General features: G+C 44.6%; 2 protein-coding genes across 4 annotated transcripts in view; both read left to right on the top strand.

Moving 5' to 3' along the window:
- The first annotated feature begins 2,206 nt into the window (after positions 1–2,206).
- On the top strand, positions 2,207–17,248 carry cherp (calcium homeostasis endoplasmic reticulum protein). 3 transcript variants are annotated; one of them, XM_080016842.1, is made up of 20 exons: positions 2,207–2,368; positions 3,448–3,621; positions 5,617–5,655; positions 7,036–7,205; positions 8,805–8,942; positions 9,122–9,273; positions 9,368–9,479; positions 9,934–10,023; positions 10,137–10,353; positions 10,447–10,616; positions 10,712–10,972; positions 11,115–11,322; positions 11,423–11,796; positions 13,094–13,227; positions 13,311–13,397; positions 14,526–14,750; positions 15,740–15,853; positions 15,968–16,062; positions 16,799–16,984; positions 17,084–17,248. In XM_080016842.1, exons 1-20 carry the CDS (start codon positions 2,344–2,346, stop codon positions 17,119–17,121), a joined length of 3,009 nt encoding a protein of 1,002 aa, XP_079872968.1. In that variant the 5' UTR covers positions 2,207–2,343; the 3' UTR covers positions 17,122–17,248. The 3 variants fall into 3 exon arrangements, with proteins under 3 accessions (XP_079872968.1, XP_079872970.1, XP_079872969.1); XM_080016844.1 differs by having other exon boundaries at positions 11,420–11,796; positions 14,610–14,750; XM_080016843.1 differs by lacking the exon at positions 5,617–5,655.
- A 1,450-nt stretch (positions 17,249–18,698) lies between these two features.
- nup155 (nucleoporin 155) overlaps positions 18,699–26,249 on the top strand; it is a 19,065-nt gene continuing 11,514 nt past the window's right edge. Inside the window, exons 1-6 of the mRNA XM_080020465.1 lie at positions 18,699–18,800; positions 21,535–21,683; positions 21,816–21,953; positions 22,111–22,207; positions 22,338–22,408; positions 24,241–24,333. Coding sequence (XP_079876591.1) covers positions 21,539–21,683; positions 21,816–21,953; positions 22,111–22,207; positions 22,338–22,408; positions 24,241–24,333 — 544 coding nt within the window. The 5' untranslated portion in view covers positions 18,699–18,800; positions 21,535–21,538. The remainder of the gene's footprint in view (positions 18,801–21,534; positions 21,684–21,815; positions 21,954–22,110; positions 22,208–22,337; positions 22,409–24,240; positions 24,334–26,249) is intronic.

Here is a 26,249-nt window from a genome sequence, read left to right as displayed (position 1 = left end):
TCTCTTTTTTCTTTTGCAGCTTCGAACCATGTCTGTCCCTCCTTTACAAACAGCTGCAGAATGCCAAGTTCTGTTTGTCTTTTCTCCTTGCGTCTCTTTCCTCTTTTTCCTTTCTTTTGATTTACTTTATATGTGGACACAAGCACCTGCATTGTTTTAATCACATCTGGGTTAAGAGTTCCTTCAGCTGGCCACGGTTGTTCAATGTCAGGCCACCGCTTGCTCCATTTTCCTGATATTTTTGCAATATCTTTAAAAAGGGGATTATTCTTTCACACTACATCAAACAGAGTGATTTCTTTTGTAATTTTTCTATCCATTTCTTTAATTTTAAATCTAATTGATTTATTTAAAAATTATTTATAAAGCACCGTGTAATCACACTCAACCAAAAACAACTGAATTTACCAACCCCAAAGGAGACCAATAGCTTCCCACTTATGAAGGCAACTTCACTTGTTCATGATCGGATACATCTGATCATACTCATTTATCTTAAATTATCAAAATGTACATCAATGTTCACTCTTAAAACAACGTCAATCAAGTTAAACCATACTCAGATAATGAAGCCAATATTCACAGCACTCAACCGTATTTAAATCAAATCAGCTTTTTCCGCATGTGATCAATCAAATCAGTAATGCTCCATTAATTAGGCGAATGCCTTGATTAGTCAGTCCGTTGCCGAGTCTCTTACTAACTAATTGCAAACGCAATATAAGAAAAATAACTACTGTAATCCTATATGTGAAAAGAAGCAATCATGTTGGTTGTACCTAAATGTACACACATATAGGTCAATGGAGGTGTCTATTGAAAAGAGTTTGTGGATAAACCACACTGGCGGAAATAGCGTGTTAACACTGACATGTTAACACACTATTTCTGACAGGTTGTTCGCGCTTATGGCCTTCCATACGGAAAATGGTTTGACCCACACCCCAATACTGATACTCGGGTTTGAGTTATTGGAAGAACAGAGAAAAATAAGCGTAGAACTAAATAGATATTAAGACAAATTATAGCCAATTACTGGTGAAATTGTAAAGGGGAGCTGACCCTGTGCAGACGCACGGGTCTGTTCGTCTTCTTTGGCGTAAACTAGCACAGCTCAGCTTTTTTTGGGGGTGGGGGGGGTTGTGACATATGATGTCTTTGTCTGTGTTACAATGACATCATATGACAACACTCCAGTAGCCTCGTCGCATGATTTCCTCATAGGAAGTCTCTGGGGCAAAGTTTTCCACAAAAGTGGAGTATTTCAGGGGTTTTTCTATGGTTTTATTCTTCTTTGCTTTGATATAATGTGTTTTAAGGCTGTACACATGTGCGTGAGATAGTTGTGCGTGAAAATCCCAGTACATCAGTAGTTTCTGAAATACTCAGACCAGCCCGTCTGGCACCAACAACCATGCCACGTTCAAAGTCACTTAAATCCCCTTTCTTCCCCCTTCCGATGCTCGGTTTCAACTTGAGCAAGTCATCCTCACCATGTTTACATGCCTAAATGCAATGAGAGGCCGCCATGTGATTGGCTGATTAGCTATGTGACAAATAATCTCTTGAACTTGAACTATTTAACAAGCAATTAAAAAGGTATACCTAATAAAGAGTGTGTGTGTGTGTATATATATATATATATATATATATATATATATACACACACACACATACATACATACATGCACGCACACACAAACAACTCGATCAGCTGTCTAATCTTGCATTTTTTATTTTATTTTTTAAGATTAGTGGAAACAAATCTCAGCACTAGAAACTCAGCGCTCCAAATGAGTGATGCGTTTCATAACATGTGTGTCAGATTTGACGAATAAACCTCTTGAATCTTGTAATGTAATAAAGAAAACCATTCACCACAAACCAAGAAAGCAACCACCACCAGCCGAGCATTAAGACGACGAAAAAAACAATATCATTAGTTTCACATTACAAATACATATATATAAAATATTAAATATTATATGAAATATTACAAATCATAATTAACTTTTCGCGTTTATCAAATGCAAAAACAAAAACCCTTCATTGGGGTGAGAGAGACGAGCGCTCCCTTTCTCCACCCCCACACTGCGGCGCCCCTCCACAACCACAGGTGGCGCCGCGCACGGACGCCGGCACGCGTCGCGCCGCCTCCTTTCAGCTTCCGGAGGCGCTTTGAACGGCACATCCGGTGGACGTTCCCTCCGCGAAGCGCTTGCGACGCGGCTGTCCCGTCCGGTTCCCCAGCGAGCGGCGCGTCGCGATATCGCTTCCCCCCCCCCGCCGCGGCGGGGATTCTCTCGGGGCGTTCGGCGGCTAGCGCCGGAGCGCGGGGCCGACATGGACATCCCCCCGTCCCCGGAAGGTGAGCCCGGCGCCGGCGCCGTTAACGCGGGGCTAGCCGCGGGGCTAGCGCGCTAGCTGTTGGGCGCACGGACGGCGACGCTTGAGCGTCTGCTCGTCGGCGTCGTGTTGTCGCGCTGGCGATTCTCATAGAACGGCCGCTGCATTTCGTACGGGCGTGATAACAGGTTATTAACCGAGGCCAACCACCACACGGCCGACGATGGAAATACGGCCGGATCAACAGATGATTCCAAATCGCCTTCCAACGTGCGTGTGAAATAGAATCGCGGTCAGGCGCCCGTGTAGGACTTGCGGCAGCGCGGCTCAGACCCATGAGCCGCCACTGTTTTACGTTTGTTGTGTTTGTTTTTCTTTAAATCTGTGCGGGGTTGTTACAAGGATCTGAGGGGGGAGGACTAAAAGTCGATGTCCGAATCGCTCCACCCGCCCGATCTAGTGCGCTTATGTTGGAAAAGGCGAAGTTAGCGGACTCGTTTCGGCAGCGCGGTCCCAGTGGTACTGACGCAGAACATGCGTTTGGTGTTTACAGTGCAGCGGAGGCGGCGTTTTCGTGCCCAGTGCTTTGTCGGAGTCATTATGATTTTTATCTCGCCGGGTGCATTTAAATGTGCGAGGGATTCATGATGCTGATTATTGGTGCGTAGACGTTCAGCGTTCAAGTAAAGCTTGACAGTCTGGGAAAAATAAACAAGCTAAAATGGAATAAAAAGTGAAGCCAAATATAGATGAAAAATACTAAACAGAAATAGCCAGATATATATATATACACACATACACAGTGTAAATGTGTGTGTGTATGTATGTATGTATATATATCATAGATTCTGTATTCATTTCTCAGCAGTATCCACCTATCTCAGCACTGTTAGGCCTGTTATTAAATATGAATTATGCTGTAGCCATGTTTCTTCTGATCGGGGTTCTTATCGGGTCCGCAGGGTCATGAGTTATATTTTAATTAATAAAGATCACATTGAAAGTTGATTTTATCTGTTTTGTGTCCTTGAAAATTCAAAATATACTGCTTAAAAAAAAAAAAGTACTTGAAAGTCCTTTGATTTTCTCGCACTCATCCAGATCAGGAGCTGCGGAATGTCATCGACAAGCTGGCGCAGTTTGTGGCTCGGAACGGCCCGGAGTTCGAGAAGATGACGATGGAGAAGCAGAAAGACAACCCCAAGTTCTCGTTTCTCTTCGGCGGCGACTATTTCAGCTACTACAAGTGCAAGCTTGCTATCGAGCAACAGCAGCGTATGTAGTTTACAGAGACGGTCCCAGACACGAAAATGAAAACATCGAATTCGCACAATGCTATTCCCTTTACTTTGGAGAGTTCAGTTGGTATTATAGCAACATAAAGGGGCAGTTTCACAGACGGGGTTTAATCAAAATCAGGACTAGGCCAACCTTATTGAAATTTATCCAAAATATGTATATCTTTCTGAGATGTTGCTTCAACTGAGATTAATTAGTTCTCGACTAGGAAGTCCTGGATTATTCAGCTCCTTCTGTCTGGTCATGGTGCTGGTCTTAGTCTCCATCGACCTGGAGGCCACATCCATTCATCCAAAGATAAACCTGCCTCTGACCAGGTTTAGTTTAAACCTTCGCTCAGACCTTAGATTAGTGCTAATAAGACCATTTTAAACCATGACTGAGAAAGTGTGATTTAGTCTAAAATTAGGACTGATCTGTGTCCAAGAAACCGCCCAAAAGTCGAGTTATTGATGTCAGAGTTGTGTCAAGAGGTGACATTTTTCCATCAACTCCCAGGAGTTGGATCCCACGTTATATTTAATAGAAATAGATTCTGCCTCGATGATAACTGTAATGAACCTCGAGGAGCAGTCGTGGACACTCACGCACATATTGACAGATCTAAAATGAATTTTCCAAGGTCTTTGGAATAGCATATGTGAATTTATTTTCGAATGGATATGCAGGTTTTTTTGGCTTTTATTTTTAGTTTTTATTTTTCATTTATTTTTACTTATAAGCCTGCAGTGTTTCTACCGAAACTGTTACTATTAACTTTTTTTTTTCTCCCTCAATCCACCTGTTGTCCGGAGCCTCATCCACAGTTTATTTATTAACGCGTCCTTCTGCCTTTTCTGCAGAGGGTCAGGGAAACAATGCTCAGCAGCCATTTAACATTCTGTTTATTTTTCCTAGTGGACCAAAAGGAGCCTGTTGGGGAAGCGGCTCATTATTTCTCTCCCATCAGCTATGATGTTGTTACGTCTTTAAGACTTGGATTGAACTGCCATGTCTGTTTGGATAGACCAGTGGTCTGCAACCTGTGGTACTGGAAGAGCAGTTTCTTTAATTGCTTTTGAGCCCCGATAAATAATCGAGGCCTTTCCATGCGGGTAATTAGCCGAATATCTACAGGGTTCTTACCGGGTCCTTGAGGTGCTTTCATTTAATCCTCAGACATTTAAGTACTGGCATACCTTGAAAATAGCCCATTTTTGTGAAAATAACGTTGAAAAAAACTTGATAATTGAAAACCTATGATGTTCCCCATGGTTTTGTTAATCAGATCGAACATAATTTTTTCCCAGAATCACTTTTACAGCAGACTATGCAAGGGAAATGTAACTTCAATGGTTGGAAATGTTTTTGGACACTTATAATAGTAGATGACAATGAGATTAATAATAGCTATACTACTGTAAATAATAGATCCGATTAGGATGATGTTATATTTTGACTTATAAAGATCTAATCGAAAATAGATTTATATTTGTTTTGCGTTGTTAAAAATGGGAAAAAAAGGTACTTGAAGGTCCTTGAATTTAATTTTGTAATGCCAGAATGAACCCTGTACATATCATTAGGGGCAATGGCCCACATTGATTTTTCATGGATAGCGGGAGCGAGGACAGCAGTTAGGTCAAATTGGTCGCCCATTAACATTTTCTCCATTTGGTATACAAGTTTCTGAGGTTCCAATGGGGAGGGGTTGCCGACCACTGGGATAGACAAACTGGAAATAAGACCACCCCACCCCCAAGTGTAATGTCTTTTATTTTTTTAGCAGGTGCCAAGGGAAAAAAAACATTTACGTGAACAAAAGAACTCTATGCAACATGTGCATGTGGTCATTGTACAGTAATATCACTACAGCGATGGTGTAATCACCCAAAGTCTTTCCACTAAGCAGCCAGTGAACCGTTCAGTCGCACAGAGTTCTTTTGTTCAACCACCAATGAAATGCATTAAAGTTTGCTTCTCTCCACATAGATCCCTCCGCACACGATGGTGAGGAGTATAAATGCGAAGGTATTTATTGGGAACCAGTTTTTGCAAATTACTTGAATACTTTTTACATGTTTTTTGCCAGATGTTTTTCCACATCCCAGCTTGAGTGCTTTTATTTTATTTTTTGGCATGTGTCTTCAGTTGCCTTTTTTATGTTTGCATTTCTTTATGTTTGTTGAGTTTAACATTTCATTTGTGGTATTTTATTTTGATTTATATATATATTTTTTTAAGCAAAGCCATTGTGAAAGTATCTCAAGGGTATCTTTGAGCTGGCTGCTGCTGAACATATGGCAATGTTTACGCTGTTGGCCTGAACTGAACAGAGGCTGCGACGCTAACCAGGGTTCTTACCAGATCCTTGAGGTGCTTGAATTTCATCCTCGGAAATTTTAGTCCCAAATTACCTTAAAAATGGCCCCTTTTTGTGTTGAAGTGCTTGAAAGGCCCTTGAAAAATAGCGTGATAATTGGAAACTTGATATTCCCCCTGCTTTTGTTCTCAAAATCGTAATGTCGTAAAACGTTTCCAGAACGGCTTTTACCACATAGATTATGCCAGGGAAATGTACATTTAATCCAGCATGGTTGGAAATAGATACTTTTAATAGTAGATGACAATGAGATTAATAATAGATAATAGGTTTACTAATACAAATAATAGACAGAGACTAAGACTGTCATATTTGAATTAATAAAATATAACAGGTCAGGTCCTTCGTGTCTTAAAGGGAATGTATGGTCATTTTTACACATGTTGATATAGAGCTGCTTTCACACATGCACTGCAACCCTGAAATTATCCAGACAAAAAGAAAAAATTAGTGATGAGCTGACACCAGCTTGTGCCGAGTAGAAAAAAAAAACCTTTGAAAACAGTGTTTGGAAGCCTGAGCGTTTTGCTCACAGCGCTTACTTTGTCATTACTTTACCTGATTATTCGACACTTTAGCCACGTCCAATATGAACATCAGACACTGTAACATTATATGGAAGGAAAAGCATAATAAAATAAGGAAATGCATGACAGGTCCCCTTTCATTTCCAAAAGTGTCTGTAGGCCTGAACCGACCAAGCGCTTCCACCCCTAATTTGCGTCGGCCCACGAAGCTCACAACTCCTTCACGATTGTGAAGAAATATATTTCAGGCGACGTTGCCTGTGTCGTAGTTGCCAGTTTACCTGTACGATACTTTGGTCACCTCCTTTGCTCTGTGCCTGGAGACCTAGTCCGTGTCTTTTCTGAGGACGGCCCTGTGCCGAGAACTGCATTTACGAAGACCCAAGAAGCTCCCGTCTTCGTACGGCCTCACCCCGACCACTCTACCTCTCACGCTGTGACACCTCTGAGGCCGCTCTCTCTCTCTCCCTCCATCACGCCCTGTTCCCTCTCGCCTCGCAGACCTGTACAACCCCGGGGCCAAAGACGCGGTCGCGGACGTCCCTCCGCCCATGGCCATCGTCGTTCCCCCCGCCATCCCGCCGCCGGCCACGCCCGCCGTCGACGAGCTCATCCAGCAGAGCCAGTGGAACCTGCAGCAGCAAGAACAGCACCTCCTCACGCTGCGACAGGTACGCCTTAGATAACCGTTCTCATGAACTGAAGGAAATGCTATGTCAGGGATGCGGCAAAAACATTTGTCCGAAAAATAGACAAGAATAAACACCATATTTTGGAGATTTAGCCCGAAACAGTCAAAATGCTGAATATTTTGACTGAATATGAATGTGACACTCTTCTGCATCTGCTTTTGTGATTGAAACATTTTATTTTATTTTTTCCATTAATATTTTGGATCTTTCAATCATGTCACTCTGGCAGTGAGCCAATCTACAATTATGGGAGGAGGCATTAGAGTGCCTACGAACAGCGCTCAAACTTCTCTCACAAAATATTGGAATGTATACATTGTTTATCAGACTTTAAAATCCTCATATTCCTCCCAGGCATGAATTAAGCGTTAGCCCGTCTTTTTTACAAGACCCAAATTCATATAACTCTATGTTCTCGTGCCGGACTTCGAGCCCACGCCACCCCAAGTTTTCAACATTCACTCCCAAATTGTCCCGGTTTTCACCACAATTTAAATAATATCATACTTAATTTCAACGCTTACAAAGATGTTTATCATGTTCTGTCCCACTCATTACCTAACCCCATTAAAAACAAACAAAAAAAAACAACTATACGTCACAAAACATAAGAAGAGATGATGATGATGATGATTATAATGAGATTATAATTATAATAATCCTTTATTGCCAACATTTTGAATAGGCTGTGAACATTAAAGTTTTTAGCATGTTAAAGGAGACTTATGTTACTCCTTTTCAACAAGGTCCGCAAATGTATTTTTTCTGAAAATACTGCTCATATTATGCATTCAAGCCATTCCAATATGCCTTACTGTTACAAAACGGCAGTTTTTTTTTTTGTGGGAGGAGCCACCCTCCCGTTGCCCCGAGTTCGATGAGCCAATGGGGTTTGAGCACAAGTTCCGGGTTGTGTGAGCCAACGAGGTTTGAGCTGTACTCCGGATTCTGTCTCATTTCTCAGTAAACTTTCACTGTGGTCACCTTATCAGTACACTTAAATCTGTTCCTCAACAAATTTGATGTGGGAAATAAGCAATACAGCTGCTGGATCGTAGCTCATATTAGATCTACAAGGCCTCATTGAAAAGTTTGTTCCGACTTTGGTTGCTGTGCTCAAGGCTTGTGGGAGACTTCGGACGCGAGGATGTTTTGTTTCATGTTAATGTTGGAAAATAAAATATATATATTTTTTTTTTAGTTACTCAGATGGAGGGTGGTTCTTTTTCGAATGACTCCCTTGGTGAGCTCGATTAGGGCAGCAAAGCTCAATGGCTCGTTTTTGGACATGTTTTCTGAAAAAGACTGAGTTGTCTTTTTTCGCAGTTTGTGTTCGTAGGCCCATCAGAGACCCAAATGTATGTGCACAAGCACTGAAAAAGTGAGTTTTGCCAAATAGGTTCCCTTTAAAAAAAATTTAAAACATTTCAGATTTTACTTTGTACTGTTGACACCAAGAACCCGCCAACAGTCGGTGTCGATTAGTCTACACATTTGAACATCTCCAGTATTAAGTTATTGCTATTATATTTGCTGCTATATGACTTTTTTTTTTTTTTTTTTTACCTGGTGTCCCAGGAGCAAGTGTCGGCGGCCATCGCTCTGGCCATGGAACAGCAGACCCAGAAACTGCTGCTGGAGACCCAGCTGGACGTCACCGAGTTTGACAACCTGCTGCAGCCCATAATAGACACCTGCACTAAGGATGCCATCTCTGTAAGCATCGGCGCCGCTTTTTTATGATTTTCTGCATTCTTGACCAACGAACAAACTTTTGCGGGAGGGAGGGAGGGAGGGAGGGAGTATTTCTCAACACAGACGGTCTGTTTACATCAAAATGTTCGTTAGTGGGTTTTAATGACCGTCTTTCTGTCTCTGCATCGGTTCCCCTACAGGCTGGTAAGAACTGGATGTTCACCAACGCCAAAACGCCGCCGCACTGTGAGCTGATGACGTCGCACCTCCGCAACCGCATCACCGCCGACTCGGCTCACTTCGAGCTCCGCCTCCACCTCATCTATCTCACCAACGACGTCCTCCACCACTGGTATACCGACGACCTACACCGTCGTTCTGCTCATTCCTCACCTCCAGAGGACAAGGTTTTGATATTCTTATTGTGTCGTCATGCGTCCTCCTAGCCAGCGGAAGCAGCAGAGGGATCTGCTCGCGGCGCTGCAGAAGGTGGTGGTGCCCATATACTGCACCAGCTTCCTGGCAGTGGAGGAGGACAAGCAGCAGAAGATTACCAGGGTGAGTGGACAGAAGGAACAGGGGAATGTGGATATCACATTTATAATCTAAATTAGATGTTTTCAACCAGAGGTCCCCTGCACGCCCCAGTGGTCAGTGACGGTACTGCAAGTAAAACGGTCCATGATGTAATTTCATTGCCGGAAGCGATGACAACATAAATTTTAATTTATTATTTCTTGTCTGTCAATGATCAAAATGAATCCATATATATATATATATATATATATATATATACACACACACGCACACACGATTTAGAAAAGTCAAGTTGACTACTATCACAATAACAAATGCCTTCTTCACACCGCCCAACATCTAAAAATAGTGAAACGATTGTGCTGTTGCAAAGCGGAGAAGAAAGAGAAGAAATGTTAGAAAATGTATTATGATATATTGGGTCTGAGAGATAGATAGATAGATTATTTTACACACACTCTGTGTCTCCCTCTAGCTGTTGCAGCTCTGGGAGAAGAATGGCTACTTTGACGATGTGACCATTCAGCAGCTCCAGAACCCAGCACTGGGTCTGGGTCAGTACCAGGTGAGCGGACATTCACATTTTATCATTTGTCTTGTGTTGAACCCCAGGCTCCACGTACACACACACATTTCTAGTTCCCGGTACACTTTTAACCCCTCACTCTGAAAACGCAGGCGTCCCTGATCACGGAGTACGCGGCGGTGGTGCAGCCCGTGCAGCTGGCCTTCCAGCAGCAGATCCAGGTTTTGAAGACCCAGCATGAGGAGTTTGTGTCCAGCCTGAAGCAGCAGCAGCAGAGCACAGCCGTGGCCGTGGTTGCGGTGGCCGCCGCAGGACAGCTGCCCCCTCCCGCCGAGGTCGACAAGCCCCCGCCCATGTCAACGACGGCCGGTGAGGGCCCTCTTCAAGTGTATATGTGCACAATTAAAATTGGTTTTAAAACTGTGCTTGACTTTATTTCCTGTTGCACCATCTGATGTGAAGGTGCCGGTGAGGTGAAGAGCCTCATGTCCATCCCTCCTCCAGGGGACTACGACGGGCCCCCCTCCAGACAGCAGGACCCCAGCAACTCCGGAGGGCCCCCAGACATACCCTCCACGAAGCCTGCCTGGTATGACCCGCAGCACATGGGGCCTTGGAACCCCAACCAGCCGGTAGGAAGCTCTGAAAGCCACTATTTGCAGGGCTGTTGGGTACAATAAAGACCTAGAGTCCTCAGGTGTCTCTTCCAACTTCCTGTCCCCTCCAGCCCCCCTTTGACCCCAACCAGCCCCCGCCGCTGTGCCCCCCCTGGAACAGCCACGAGGGCATGTGGAACGAGCAGAGGGACCCGGGCAGCTGGAGCGGAGGCCCCCCCAGGGAAGGGGGGCCCTGGAGCGGGCCCGGGAGCTCAGACCCCGGCCCCCCCTCCTGGAACTCCCAGTACGACCAGCAGCCACCCTGGGGCAACCAGCCAGACCAGCCCCCGCCCTGGGGCCAGAGGGAGCCCCCGTTTCCCCCTCGCATGCAGGCACGTAGCCGGTGGTTCGACTCTAATTGTTCACACAAAATTAGAGCTAGCCTAGTGCGTTAATTTTATTAAATCGTGGCTTACTCTATACTTTTTTGGAAGACTCGAAGATCATTCAACGGCATTTTAACTTTCTCCACAGAGGCCTCCCCACTTCCGAGGTCCCTTCCCACCCCACCAGCAGCCCCCGCCCTTCAACCAGCCCCCTCCACCGCCCCACAACTTTGGTCGCTTCCCGCCCCGCTTCATGCAGGATGACTTTCCTCCGCGGCACCACTTTGACCGGCCCCCCTACCCGCCTCACCGATTCGACTACGCCCAGGGGGAGTACCCGGGGGGTGAGCACCAAGGTGAAATATGGTCAATATGGTATTAATAATTAAAATTAATTCAGATGCTTACATACAGGCTTACATAAAAATTCCTTTCAAATCATCTTCATTCTAGCAGACCTCGGCCCCCCTTCCCACCACCATTCCAACCAGAGGCTCCCGCCCCCGGGCTTGGCGGCTGAGCACCCCCCCTGGGGCGGCAGCCAGCACCCTGATTTTGCCGGCCCGCCGCCCCACGGCTTCAATGGCCAGTCACCGCACATGCGTCACCGGCAGCAGCAGCAGCAGCAGCAGCAGCAGCAGCAGCAGCAACAACAACAACAGCAGCAGCAGCAGCAGCAGCAGCAGCAACAGCAGCAGCAGCAACAGCAGCAGCAGCAGCAACAACAGCAACAGCAACAACAACAGCCCCCGGCCCACGATGACCCAAGCCTGGTGCCCAACGTGCCCTACTTCGACCTGCCCGCTGGCCTCATGGCCCCTCTGGTCAAGGTGAGATCCACAATGTTCTGTTGATTCTTAAATATCGTGGCAGTAATTAATGGGTGTATGTGCTGAAACTACGCAAAAAAAAAAATAAATTGCGGCATTGCTGAGGTAAAATTGGGAGTGGGGGAATAATAATCACAAATGTGACCTTAATGTTAACATGTAAAGCGTTGGTGATAGAGATGCACCGATCAATCAGCCGATTTTCAGCTTGATTGACCATGATCGTTGACCTGCCAATCAGATGTATTTTTTTTTTATTGGGGCAGTGTCTAAGGCGATAGAGCGGAACTTCTAGTAATCGCAAGATTGCCGGTTTGATCCCCGGCTTCTCCTGGTAGCCCCCTAACTGCTCACCGGACGCCTTTTATATGGCAGCTCACTGCTGAAAAGCATTTCATTGCCTCAGTACTTGTACGTGTGTTCAATGACAATTACTTGAATCTAAAAAAAACATATACCCAAACCCGATACAACGTAATGTAACGTAGTCGCGTAGTTGATGCTCCAAAAAGAATGAAAGAAAAAAAGTGTCGGCTGTTTGGGGGTACTGGGGGGTCTGATCGTGATGAAAAGTTTGACTCTTTTTTGAGAACAACTTGGTTCTGGACTCAGTAAAATGAGTCGTTAGATTTGATTCAGTTGGTTTAATTCATGGTGAGTGAAGAAGGACTTCCAGTGAAAGACAGCGGGTGGGGTCGGCCATTTATTTTATCTTATTTTTTTCGTAATGATTGGAATTTATTTGTAGAGTACCATATAAATATAATTTAAATGTTTATTTGCACTTAAAGTGAAAGAGACTTTCATTTGAGGTTTGAACTGGACATTTCCATGTTAGACATGTTGTGTCCAGTTACAGGTTGAGTCATACTGAAACTTGAAGACAGTCCCATTTTATTGGAATTCAGGAACAGTTACTATCATTGTTTTATAGTGAAAAATGAACAATAATAAACACATAGTTGCAAAATCAGAAATCTCACTATTGTGGTAACTGAGAATTGCAGGGGTAGTCCATATGTACAGCTGTCCTATCACGTGAGCGTGATCAGATCACGTGGTGCATTTGTCACTGACAAGGTTGCCAGGTCTGAAATAAGCTAATCTCCAGACTTAAAACTAATTTTGCAGTCAGGGATGCTTCTGGAAGGTGTAATTTCGTCCCAAAAGAAAGTAGGCATTTCAAATAAGAAGTGTGGAAGGGAATGGAGATGGGACATGGGATCTTTTATTCTTTTTCCGACTTTGGATCGGACCAAACTAAACGCTCCGGCGTGGACCGCCTCTCTCCTCTCAGCTCGAGGACCATGACTACAAGCCACTGGACCCTAAAGACATTCGGCTGCCCCCGCCCATGCCTCCCAGCGACAGGCTGCTAGCGGCCGTGGAGGCCTTCTACAGCCCGCCGTCCCACGACAGGCCCCGCAACAGGTACAGGTTCAAAATACCAGATTAATAATCACAAGTATGTAAGAATGTACAGGGCTAACGCTCGGTGCGTCTCTGCCCCCCAGTGAGGGCTGGGAGCAGAACGGCCTCTACGAGTTCTTCAGGGCCAAGATGAGAGCACGGAGGAAAAAGGGACAAGAGAAACGCAACAGGTGAGCTTCACGTCTCTGCTCTCTGTTCATTGTTTGGGTTTGGGCTCATCTCTCATTATCTCTCATATCTCTCGTCTCTTCTCATCTTCCTCATAATCTCTGATCATCAGTCTCTCATCTGATTGTCTGACCTTCCTTATATCTCAATTATCATCTCTTGTCTCCGTCATCTCATCATTTCTCGTCTTGTCATATCGCTCATCGTCCTTGTATCTCTCGTGTTGTCTCACTCTCATCTTCCTCATTTCTCATCTCGCCTCATCTCTCTCAATTGTTCTCGTTCTCTCCTCGCCATTTATTTTATAAATTATTTTGGAATGATTGGACTGAGCTGGATGCTTCCATGTTAGTTATATGTTGTGTCCTACTAAAACTCAGTGAGAGTTACAGGTTGAGTTATGCTGAAACTTAGTGACAGTCCCATATTCAATTTTATTGGAGCTCAGGGAGACTTACATGTTCTATTATTGTTCCATAGTGAATAATAAACACAATGTCAGAATCAGCAACCGCACTGTTGTGGTAACTGAAAATTTCAGCAGTAGTCTCTCTCTGTGTGTGTGTGTGTGTGTGTGTGTGTGTGTGTGTGTGTGTGTGTGTGTGTGTGTGTGTGTGTGTGTGTGTGTGTGTGTGTGTGTGTGTGTGTGTGTGTGTGTGTGTGTGTGTGTGTGTGTTAGCTGGAGTAGCTCCCATACAATGTGATGAGCCTCGTTACAGGACGGCTACGGTGTTAATAACTGAGTTATTTAGCTGAGACTCCCTGTTACTATTGTGGTACTCAAAATACTTTTCCAAGGTTGCCAGGTCTGTCTCTTGTCTGTCATGTCGTCTTATTTGTCTCATTGTCATCTCATGTTCTCTCTCATCTTACTTGTCCTCTCACTGTCCTCATATCTGTTGTCTCATCTCGTTCTCTCGTCTTCCTCATATCTCGTCCCGCGGCTCCTCTCATTCCTCGCCTCGCTCGTCTTCCTCCCGATCTCTCATGTCGACCGTCTTTCTCAATTTCTCTCATCTCTTATCGTCTCTCTGCGTCTTTTTTAGCATCTTTCTCGACCTCGTCTCGCCGTTGCTCACCGTCTCTGACGTTGCTCATACCTCGTCTCGTATCTCCCATCTTTTCTCCAGCGGGCGTAGCGGGGGCGGAGGAAGCGCGGGAGGAGGAGGAGGAGGTGGAGGAGGAGGAGGAGGAGGAGGGGGCGGAGGGGGCAGCAGCCGCTCTCGCAGCCGCTCTCGCAGCAGAGGAAGGTCGTCGTCTCACTCCAGCTCCCCGTCCTCCAAGACGTCCAGGTCCCGATCCCGGTCCAGGTCTTCGCACTCCCGGAGCCGTTCGCGCTCCTACTCGCGATCCAGGTCTGCACACACACACACACACACACACACACATACACACACACTATATATGAAGACATGCGACAGTGTCTGGTGAAAAGGGTAACATGTCGGCATACACAAAGTCCCGCAAATCATTTTTTTCAAAATTTATCAAATTTTTTTTGTTTTTTATTTTATTTTGTTCTCCTCATATTATTAAAGCTCAAATGTTGAAGAACCCGCCCAGTGTAACAAACACCAGTTTTAGGATCACTAAACACTTCCAGTTTGTCACCAAAGTAAGCTTGTTTTCCTCTCCAGCCTCGGTCCGGGGCTCATTCCGGGACGTAGTGATCGATTTGCGTCTTTGCACTGGCGGGTTGTTCCAGAGTTTTGTTTGAAATCCCCTCCCATGAACAAAACACAACAGTGCCCTTGTCCCCACACTCAAAACATTTCATGGTCCCCCATGTGGGGGGGTGGGGAGAGTCAATAACCTTGGATTCTGATTTTGAATTCTGAATGGGATATGAAATCGTGGATCGATACGCGGATATTGCTGTCTAATGTTGTGCCGTCGTACGGAGCTTCAAGAGCGACGCATGGCGCCGGTTGAGGGGCCAAAATTTGCGGGTCGTCCCGGGCGTCCTGTTCCCATCAGAGCCCATCGGAGGTGGAGCCGGTTTAAACCGGTGTCTATTGCAGGGTCACTGAAACCGAACTTCCCCCCTTTCCCACTGAAGACAAGTGCCGGGTGTTAGAGGGTTTTTAGCAAAGTGGAAAAGGGGACCAGAGGGGTTTAGGTATACCAACATTCAAATCAGCACATCATCTTCAAATATTTCAATGTATGACACATCATTAAAAGGTTACAATCTGCCCTTTCATCAATCCCGAAACACCAGCTGCTGTCCCATATTTGTAGTCAAGTAATTCTGTCCTCAAGCTTTGAAGTACAGCGTATAGCAGAGCTGTTTTTTTTTTTGTTTTTTTTTGATTGTTTGGTTGTTTTTTTTCCCGCCTTCCAGGTCCAGGAGCCGGTCCCGGTCTTCCAGGAGCCGCTCTCGCTCCAGGTCGCGATCCCGCTCCCGCACTCCCAGCAAGCGACGCCGCGGGGCCAAGTCTCGCAGCACCTCACCCCCGTAAGTCCTGTCTGTCTCTCTCTGTCTGTTTCTCTCTCTCTCGCTCTCTCTCTCTCTCTCCATATTAACTTTTTTTATTTTTTTTTTGCTCCATCTCTTTTCTCTTCCCTCCAGCACTACGTCAGGCCTGGGTGCCGCCCCCCCCAAGCTCCCCCCGGACAGCCGGCTGGGGGAGGAGAACAAGGGCCACCAGCTCCTCATGAAGATGGGTGGGTTTTATTTTCCGTGTCGAGTCTTGTCTGTTTTTCTTAAAACTTTCAAATTTCTTTCGTAACACCACAGAAATCTTTAGATTTTTGAACGTCAACCCTGTGAAGCAGAACTGTGATACTACATCCATATTGTTGCCTTGTTTTTAAAGGCTTGTTTGTAGTTTGATTAAACCCGCCAGCAGGCTGTTTTTTTATTGTTTTTTTTCCTGGCTCTTTTTTCGCTTGTTTTTTATGTCCATATTATCAAGAATATCACTTTTGAGAATAATTGATTCAGTTAAAAAAAAAAAATGTATTCAGCCACAATGACGACAAATAGCAGTTCCTTCCCAAAGGATTTTAGCCGCAGCGTCGTTCAAATGCTGTAGTAACTTTTCTGTTTGCAGGTTATAAATAACACTTACCGTACACCAAAATACAAGTTTCCTCCCCTGTGGTGCAATGCCAAAGTGAGAAGATTCTCCCTTTTTTTAAATGTTGGATTAACCTGGTGCAACTGACTGCCTGATGCCAAAGTGAAAGTTAGTTTTGGGCCTCAGATCTTACAAAAAAACTGCATTTATACTCATGAGATTCGATGAATGGATTTTCTCTTCGGTGCAGTATCCCTCCACGTGTGATCGTCGCCGTGTTGAAAACGTTATCGAATGTTGACGTTTTCCATTATCACGTCATGGTAATAAAAAATAAAGTTTGTATCGTGACCGTTCCGTGCCGCCTCGCCCTCACGCAGGCTGGAGCGGCTCGGGGGGCCTGGGGGCCAAGGAGCAGGGCATCCAGGACCCCATCAAGGGCGGTGACATCAGGGACAAGTGGGACCAGTACAAGGGGGTGGGGGTGTCACTGGACGACCCCTACGAGAACTACCGCAGGAACAAGAGCTACAACTTTGTCGCCCGCATGAAAGCGCGAGAAGAAGGTACGTCGAGGGGTGAAGGGGTGTGCGATCTGGCGGTCAATGATGTTATGTTGCCTCTCATGAAATTGACCTTTTTTTTTTTGTTTGTTTTGTACCCAGTAAATCGAGAACCGACGGAGGCCCCGCCTGCTGAGTGACGTGCTCCGAAATGCGTCCGATCGCGCGACGTCCCCGGCGATCCCGACCTCTCAGTTGTCCTTTTGTTTGTTTTGTTATAGAAAATGACTTTTATCATTCTGAAAAATAAATGCGATGTGATTGAGAGGTCGTGTGTGCAACCACCAGATTAATTTCCTTTTTAATTGCTTTTTTTTTGTTTAGTGAAATGTATCTACGGTTCTTTGTTTGTAGACTGGAGCAGGGAAAGCCCAAAGCTCTTTCCTATCATTGTTTCAAATAAATCTATTCAGCACCAAGCAGTAAGAAATACATAATTTAGGCTTTTCTTGTTACAATTTTATTTTATTTTATTTTTTTTTTATGCTACCAAAGCCTTTTTCTGGCCTTTTTTTTTTTTTATTTTTTTTAGGTGTTTAGGCTCAGTGTGAGGGTGTCTGCTTTTCTTCCTATTTAAAGAAGACAAGATCAATTATTATTAATTTTTTAGAAAAGGCTATGGAATGAATGCTCAATGCGATTTTATTGTACTTCATTAGTTTGCCCTTAATGGCCATTATATTGAATGTTGTATTTTAAATGTTAAGTTACATTGGGATTTCGTTGTTTATTTTTTAGTCATTTTATTCTTGCGTAAAAAAACAGGTCCCAGATGAGCGGTTGTTTGTGCGGCGCAGTGCCGCTGCTACATCACTACTGATTATAACTGATGCATTTGTCGTGTACTTTTCAATGATAGGGTTGTTTTACTGGATTTAGTTGTAGCGCTCTGCTGTTTCGCGGAGGGGGAAAAAAAAAAAAATAACAAAACAGACTTGTCACGTGTGCTCGTTTTTTTAAGAAATTAAGGCATCCAAACGTCACTCAGGTGCGCCGCTGTTTCTGTCCGATGCCGGAGAACATTTCCCCACATAACAATGCACATCCACGCAGGCAGGCGCCTGTAGACGGGTTCGGATTTCTCTCCCAAGGTCGTAGCTGCCCAAAATAACTAACTGCACACAAGCTTCACAGGCGGGTCCCACTTCTCAAAAATGATTTCTCCCCCTAAATGCATTTCACCGTCCACAAATGTTTACAACTTTTACGGAAGCCGGTTGGCTTACGCGGCCTTTGCAACGACGTTCTCTTCGCGCGTTCGCTTGAGGGCGTCGCGTTAACCTTTTAATAAGCGCGATAATAATCGGCTACGTGTTTGCACGACACGCAGAATAAGTTGTGTGTGTTTGGAGGGAAGGGAAAAGTGAAAATTAAAAATGCGATCGTTAACTTGTGGGCAGAGATCCGACTTGCAGGGGGCGATCGCCGTCCCCGGACGGCACGCAATGCTGCGTTCAGTGGCGCTCGGGAATCGGCATTCCGCGTCGGTAGTCCGTCAATTTGCAACTCGGGTCGCCTTTCTTGGCGGCACCACGGGCGCCTGTGCGTGAACGTGTGTGTGTGTGTGTGTGTGTGTGTGTGTGTTCGACAAGCGGCGCGGCTGGGGGAGTTCCGAGGAATCCTCCTTTGTGTGGTCGCCGTTGCGGCAGTTCCCGTACGATTTGAACCGCTCATTAGCTCCGCCCACCCACCCCCCCCCTGGTGGCAGCGCCGTACGTCCGGCGGGAGCTGCACGCGGTCGGCGGGACATCGGCACCTTCTCTTCCGCGACCGAACAGCCCGGCGGTAAAAACCCCACCGTCAATACCCAGACCGTCAGGTAAGGAGCGTGTGGGTCGTTGAGCCCCCTTCCTCGACGCGGTTCCGCGTTAGCCCCGCGGCGCGGGGCTTCCAAACGGCAGCCAGCTCGGCCGACGGTCTCGTAGCCGCCGCGGCTAGCGGCGTTCGAGTCGGTCGAGCGGGCTCCAGCCCCCGCCTGCTCCAGCCCGACGCGACTCTGGAAGCGCTGGACATGTACGACGGGGAATGAGCAACACGGTCCGAATCAAGATTTTTAAGTGCGAATGAAAATAAACGTAAACGTGTATTCCCGCTCACAAATCAATACTATTAGCCGCAAATCGGTATTGCGATTTTAAACCCAAAAAACACACATCTATCTATCGATAGATAGATAGATAGATAGATATATATCCGTCCACCAATACATACTACAACCCACACATCTGTACTAAGATTTTTAAATGAAAAACAAAACAACGCAGAAACACACGCGTACATACACACACTTCACACATCTATCTATATCTGTCTATCTATCTATTTGTCTATATCTGTCTGTCTATCTATCTATCTATCTATCTATCTATCTATCTATCTATCTATCTGTCTGTCTGTCTGTCTGTCTGTATATATATCACAGATAATGACACAAAGCTGTATCAAGATTTTAAAAAGCAAAACTCTTAACGTCGCTGAAGTTAGGAGCCCATTTGCAGGGTCTGACGTCGTGGTGCGTTCCGAGCCCTCGGGTTTTTCCTCCCCAAAGCAGATGGCTGAACACATGGCAAAAGGTCTGCAAAAGCGTTTCGAGCCCCGCTTCAGATGCGACGCTCGGTTTCCCTGTATTATATATATATATATATATATATATATGTTTTACATATAAATAAATCTGTTCATCCGAAAATATTGTAATACTCACGTGTCAACTATATACAAATAAATGTAGCGTCATTCACATTGCGGTTTTTTGTTTCATCAACTTTTACTTTCGTGTGTTTCTACGACGGCCGGCATCCACTCTCTTAGGATGTTTTTATTTTTAATAGAAAATATGTTAAACACAATCAAACAAGGCACATTTCCATGTCTTATTTGAGCAAGGACAAACCCAAATACAAGATAAAAAAAACAAGGTAAAAATATCATATAAAATAGTCTCGCATATTTCAGTGACTTGAGAGTTTTAACTCATCCTTCCAGCGGTTCAAACAGGCTTCAGTCTTCAAGTGTCTACATGTATGTAAACAAAAACTTAACAAACAACAAAAAGAACAACACAGTATTGAGAACAAAGTCCAAGTTTCTGTTTACAACAAAAACACCAAACTTGACGGTCTTAACTCATTGGTGACACATCCATCTCCTTGGACCGTCCCCAGCTAGACATACCGCTCCAGAAGGACTGCGCTGATGCACAATGGAAGAAAAGATGTTCCAAACTTAACACTTGCCTAACATTTCACAAAATACAGTTATTCACATGAAAATTACATTTTAATCCCAAGATTTCATTTGTTGGATACATTTAATTAGCAGTTTTAAAGTTGACCCATTTTACCTTAGGAAGTGGAAATTAAATATATATTTTCATTTTCTTAACGTCTTCAGCTTCAAATTCCCTGAGAATATATTTTCTTCTTACTGGGTTTGGGTAACATTCCTTTGATATGTTTCGAATTACTCTGTTGGTACATTTATTGTCACAGAAGTCAATTCCTTTGACGCAAAGTTACCTGAGCCCAGGAGAGACTTTTGAGCATCGGACGTCTTTTAACCATCAAACACAGGGAGATCGATCTGGCTTTTAACATTCTATTCTAGTTCCTAACAGTACATTGAAGTTCATCTCCATCCCTCTGTGTACACAGATTTTCTACTTCGCAATATGTATCTGTTGTTCCACACGGGCGGGTTATGTGATGTCAAGTTATGCTTGGATATGGACTTGCTGATGGAAAGCAGAGAATTTAACCGGTATTGAGCTATAGTCAAAATCATGGCTAGGTAAAAAGTCTATTCCACCCATTGTTTTAAAAATTTGTCGCGGACTATGAACCAAAGCGGGTGTCAATTCTTAATAACGTAGCCATTTCAACTTCAAGACACCATTCATGATATCAAAATCAATTGCATTCACTCCCCCTATCTTCATAGTTTTTAACCGTGTCATCCTTCCTTATGCAATAATATGTTTCTCCATATTAATTTAGGATTTACAATATTTATTGATTGAATGTGATATGGGTAAGGAGAAGGCCGGGTAAATGAGCCTGGACAAACTATCCATTTTGGACAGTAGACCTCTCCCAAAGATTGTTATCGCTCTGCAGCCACCTGTTTAGAATTGACTTACACTGGTCTATATCATTTTGAATGTACATATTGTCAGCAGAGTTTCAGTTTCCAACCAAAATTGGCGCCGGTCAACGTGTCCTGGGAGATTTCAACGTCCCGGACAAATGGGAGAGATTCCGGTCAAATATTATCTGTGTTTATTGAGCTTAAAAACAGTTGTTAAGCAGGCTATATCGAGAATGACATCAAGGCCTGGAGATTTATATTTTTTACTCAATATTTAAAATAAAATAACTGCTGCCGGTCAAGCCATTTTAAAAATTACAAATATTACTGCTTGAAATCAAATATTTCCGTTCGTGAACAATAAGGCACAAGTGCAGCCGCTTTATTTAACATTTCACTAAAATAACATTTTGATCAAATCAAAAAATCATATTCTGCTGCTCTTATATTTCCATAAATTCCCACAGAGCAATGTCGGCCAGTGCTGGGTGCATGAGCACCGCCGCCGGTGTCTTCGCCGAGGGGCTGGAGAGCTGCGGGCGGACCATCGACCGCCACCTGATGGAGGACCGCACGCTACCAGACCTGTCTGAGCTGCTGGGGGTGTACTCGCACAGTAAGCGGCAGTGGCGCACGACGGGTTTTTCCTAAATTCTCAGTACGATAACAAACCGTCCACTAAAACGTTGTGGGGGTGACAACCTAGTTCGAAAGTCGATTCCTCACTTTGGTTTTTTTTACGTTGCAGATGCGCCTTCGGTGTCCGGCGTGTCGGACATCGACTACCCCCTCCAGATACCCGGCTTGCTGGACGCCCCGAGCATCCCCGAAATCGGTCCGGTTCGCAGAGTCCCTCTACCCCCCGAACTCGTCGAGCAATTCAGTCGTATCCTTTTGAGTGGAAGTGAACGTGTCGTAGATTGGTCTATTTGGTGCATTGAGCCACGTGTAGCAGACTTGTTCTCTTTTAATTATGTGTGTTAGGTTTCTGATATTGCTGAGTGAGAAGGTTGACTTTCAAACTTCCTGACCTATTTTGACAGATATGCAATCGAATTGCATGATGGGAGTCTTCACTGAGATAGGTAGAGCGTGGCTCACCATCGACAGTGACATCTTCATGTGGAATTACGAGGATGGGTGCGTGTGCATATGAATATGTACTTTATTTATATATATATTCTATTTATTTAATGCACTTGACTAAAGCTTCAGGCTACCAAAATCACAATTAATGTAAAATGCTTTTATTTTTTTTTTAATGTTCCAGAGGTGATGTGGCGTATTTTGACGGTCTCATCGAAACAATCGTCTCGGTGGGCCTGGTAAAACCAAAACCAGGCAAGTGCAACACTTTGACAAAACGCATTTCTCATTTGTTGTAGAGTATAAATTAGGCTTGAGCAGACTGACATCTCTAGCCTCTCGCCCTCACCGCTCAGAGCCGTTTTGGATTTATTGATTATTTGTAATGTTCATTGTGTAAAAGCGTTCTTGTATTGCATGAAAAAAAAATACGGTGATGTTTTCCCTCTCGTAGTTGTGGCTTTGTTCTTCTGACCCTCATTGTGAAGTGTATCGTCTGAATCAACTAACGACTACACAAAAGGAATGTGATAAAGACTTTAGTCATTGGAATCAAGTTTGTGTGTTTACACCTGGTATTAGAACACGTCTGCACATGTGGCTCCAGTAACCGCTTGTGATAAGATCTCACTTTCTCGCTCTATATGCAAAACGAATATATTATGACTATAATATAATCTTGAATGAGAAACATTTTGATTCATTTCGTTTGTATGGAAAATCAAAAACGTAACCCCAACTCAGAGAATTGGGATGGAGATTATTTTCTGGACAGCGGTGCGGTGTGCACGCCGGTTCCAAAGACCGTGCCCATGTTTTCCTTTGTTTTTATTTTAGATCAACTTATTTTTACCTTACCTGCTTGTGGCAAAAAAAAACCCCAACAAATCTTCCCGTTTGTTGTGACGTCTATAAAGAGATACCTTGCATTTATGATTTGAAATTGAGAAATGCAAGGCCCTCATCATCCCCAAAAACAATAATGCATGCGCCTTGTTCGCTGCTGTCGACAAGCTCACAAAACCCTCCTGTGTCTGGAGCCTCTGAACCTCCATCCACCAGGGCCTGCAGTGAATTTGCCTCCTCCTTCACCGACAAAATCAATTCAAATACCGTGACACGATTTGATCCCACCAACCCTAAAAACCTGGAGGACATTATACAACACCTGAAATCCTCCTCCTGCTGCCTTGATATTCTGCCAACGGGCTTTTTCACAAATGTTTAAAATTGCGTGGCCTCAGATCTTCTACAAGTTGTCGACACTCCTCTCAGGTTTTTTCCCCGCAGGCCCCGAAAACAGCGGTCATCAAGCCACTCTTAAAAAAGAACAGTCTAGACGCCTCACGAATATACAATTTATATGCCGATATCCAACCTGGCGTTTTTTAGGTAAAATCATTGAGAAAGCTGTTTTTCAACAGCTGAACAATTTCTTGGCACTACACAACTGTTTTGACGTCTTCCAGCCAGGATTTGGACCACACCACAGCACTCAGACTGCTCTCGTTCAGGTCTTCAGTGACATCCATCTAAACACAGGCGCTGGCTGAATTTCAGTCTTAGTGTTACTGGATCTCAGTGTTGCATTTGACACCGTTGACCACAACATATTTATTAGACCGACCGGAGAACCGGGTGAGGCTCTCTGGCACAGTACTAAACCAGTTAAAATCCTACTTAAAGGACAGGGACTACTTTGTGTCTGAAAGTAATGACACATCTGAGCGGACAAAAATGACGTGCGGGGTTCCCCAAGGCTCCATTCTGGGGCCTCTTCTGTTTAACATCTACATTTACATTTACATTTAGTCATTTGGCAGACGCTTTTATCCAAAGCGACTTACAAGGGAGAATAACATTCAGCTACATTGCGACAGAGATTAGTGTAACAACAACATCTACATGCTCCCACTGGCTCAGATTATGGAAAACAACTAAATATGTTCCCATAATTATGCAGAGCAAGTGCACTGAACAAAGCAACGATTGGATGTGCCAGAATTCTTCCAATTAAACAACTGTTGGAATCTTTCTTGGCCGTCCGAGCCTGGTGTAAATGACGTTTCTTTCTCTCCTTTTTCCAGGGATCTTGCAGCCGCAGATTCATTACCTGTTGGTGCTCGCCACAACTGTTGATGTGGTCTTCCTCGGGCTCAGTTTCCCCAAAGGACAAACGGGTCAGTCTCCCACACACCACAGTCACTTCAAACAACCTGGTTCTTGTGTAAATCTGGTTGTAATAAAATACTAATTCTGGTGTGAGGCCAATATATTTCACCATGCCGTATTCACTATTACTATTTTATTTTGGGTGTATTCACACTTAGCTTGTTTGGAGCAATTGTGCGATCCTGGACCAAATCAACCAGACTGACACAGTCTGGAGAGGGTGGTCTTGGCACGCTTGCAATCGCTCCACGGAGCAGTTTGTTTGCAGTGAGAGTGCAGCCGCTCCAAAAAACCAGTACGACTCACTTTCTGGACTGTGTACGCTATGCATGATGGGACGCTCATCCTCTGTGAGAATGGACGACCTGAGTCCGCGTCCTGAGCCCTGCTCTGTGGCTCTGCTCCCCACCAGCCCCTCCCCCCCGGTCCTGGTCCAAGTGTCGGTGCTGGTTCTCCCCCAGCAGGTTGTCATCCGAGCGGCCCCAGTGCGTCCCCTGCATGCTCTCCTTGTTTGTGGGTGGGTGCTTCACCTCGTCATCGGAGGGCAAACTAGGGGAAGCAAAGTCCCCGATGCCGCTGCACTTAACCAGGGAGTCCCAGGACGCGGACGTGGACGCACAGCCCCGGAAGAGGGACGGCTCTTCCTCCGGGCAGCGGTGCGGGTTCTGGCGTGGCCGTGGGCAGATGATCCGCTCAATGAAGTGGCCCATGGCGAAGAGTAGCGGGACGAGGATCCCCGACAGCTTCCTCGTCGCACAGCTCCGCACAGCTCCGCACAGCTCCGCGGAGCCTGACACACTGAACAATATGTAACAAGTGCAGCTGCTTTAATTAATATTTCGCGTAAATAAAATTGAGAAAAATCTAAAATAAATATGGCAAGTAGGTATAAAAAAAAAAATTATAATAAAGTTTGTGGTGTTTGTGGGTCTCTTCGACATATTTTACACAATGGATATTTACCGTCGGCTTTGGGCCGGAACTTAAATATCCCAAAAAAACGCCAAACTATGGATGTATGTGTCCCTGTTGTCAAGGATACGTCATCTTTCTGCTTCTCAGAGTTTTGGATGCTGTCGCTCTGTCTCCGCTCTGTGTTCACTGTGTTTACAAGCGCCATCTGTCAACAAAGGAAGGGGGAGGGGCTTATTTATATCTCGATAAACGTTATTAGTTCGAGGTGAAAGGTCAGCTTTAGATTGTCCAAACCGATTGGCTTTCTGTTGTGACTCGCCGAACATGGAAATGAACAGATCTGCGGATTTTTAAAATCTAAATCATAGTCTATTTCATTTTGACATTGAGGAAAAAAACTCTAGTGATAATTATCGTCACTGTTTTGCCGCCCAGCACTTGTTCAAATTGTGCTTGACCGGAGAGATTTAAATATGTTAGACTCCAACCGATTTTCCCTGTCAAAAAGCGGCAATTACTGTATAACGAAAACTCTGGACTAATCACAAAACAGTTGTCAGGCGCGTGGCGTTTGTTTGCTTTCCTGCCCACGAGTGGTATGTGTTGTCTAGTACAACATTTAAACTAAATTCCTTTGCGCAGAGTGGATTATCTTGCTTATATCTTGGCCTACTTTCCAAAGATTCAAATGTTTGGATTTATAAATACTGTATATTTGGGGGCAATTTTTTTTTCTCAAAATTTGGAACTTTATTCGATTGCTGCCCCGATGCTGCTGGTGACTCTTGGATGGAAAACAATCTACAGTCCAAGTCAGAATTGACTTGCAGCCTGCTTGGTCAGGCAACACACTTTGGTTGGCTCTGTATGTTTTTAAGGTTAGAGGTGATCCTCACAAGGAGAAAATATTTCATCGACAACATTTAAGTTGTTGTCTTTAAGTCGTGCGTTCGTGAGGTATTGATTTGAATTGGTTAAAAGTGTAATTGCCTTTGCCTGTAGTTGTTGA

Source organism: Zeus faber, assembly GCF_960531495.2.
Source record: "Zeus faber genome assembly, chromosome: 1".
NCBI lineage: Eukaryota > Metazoa > Chordata > Actinopteri > Zeiformes > Zeidae > Zeus > Zeus faber.
This window is presented reverse-complemented; position numbering and strand designations above follow the sequence as displayed.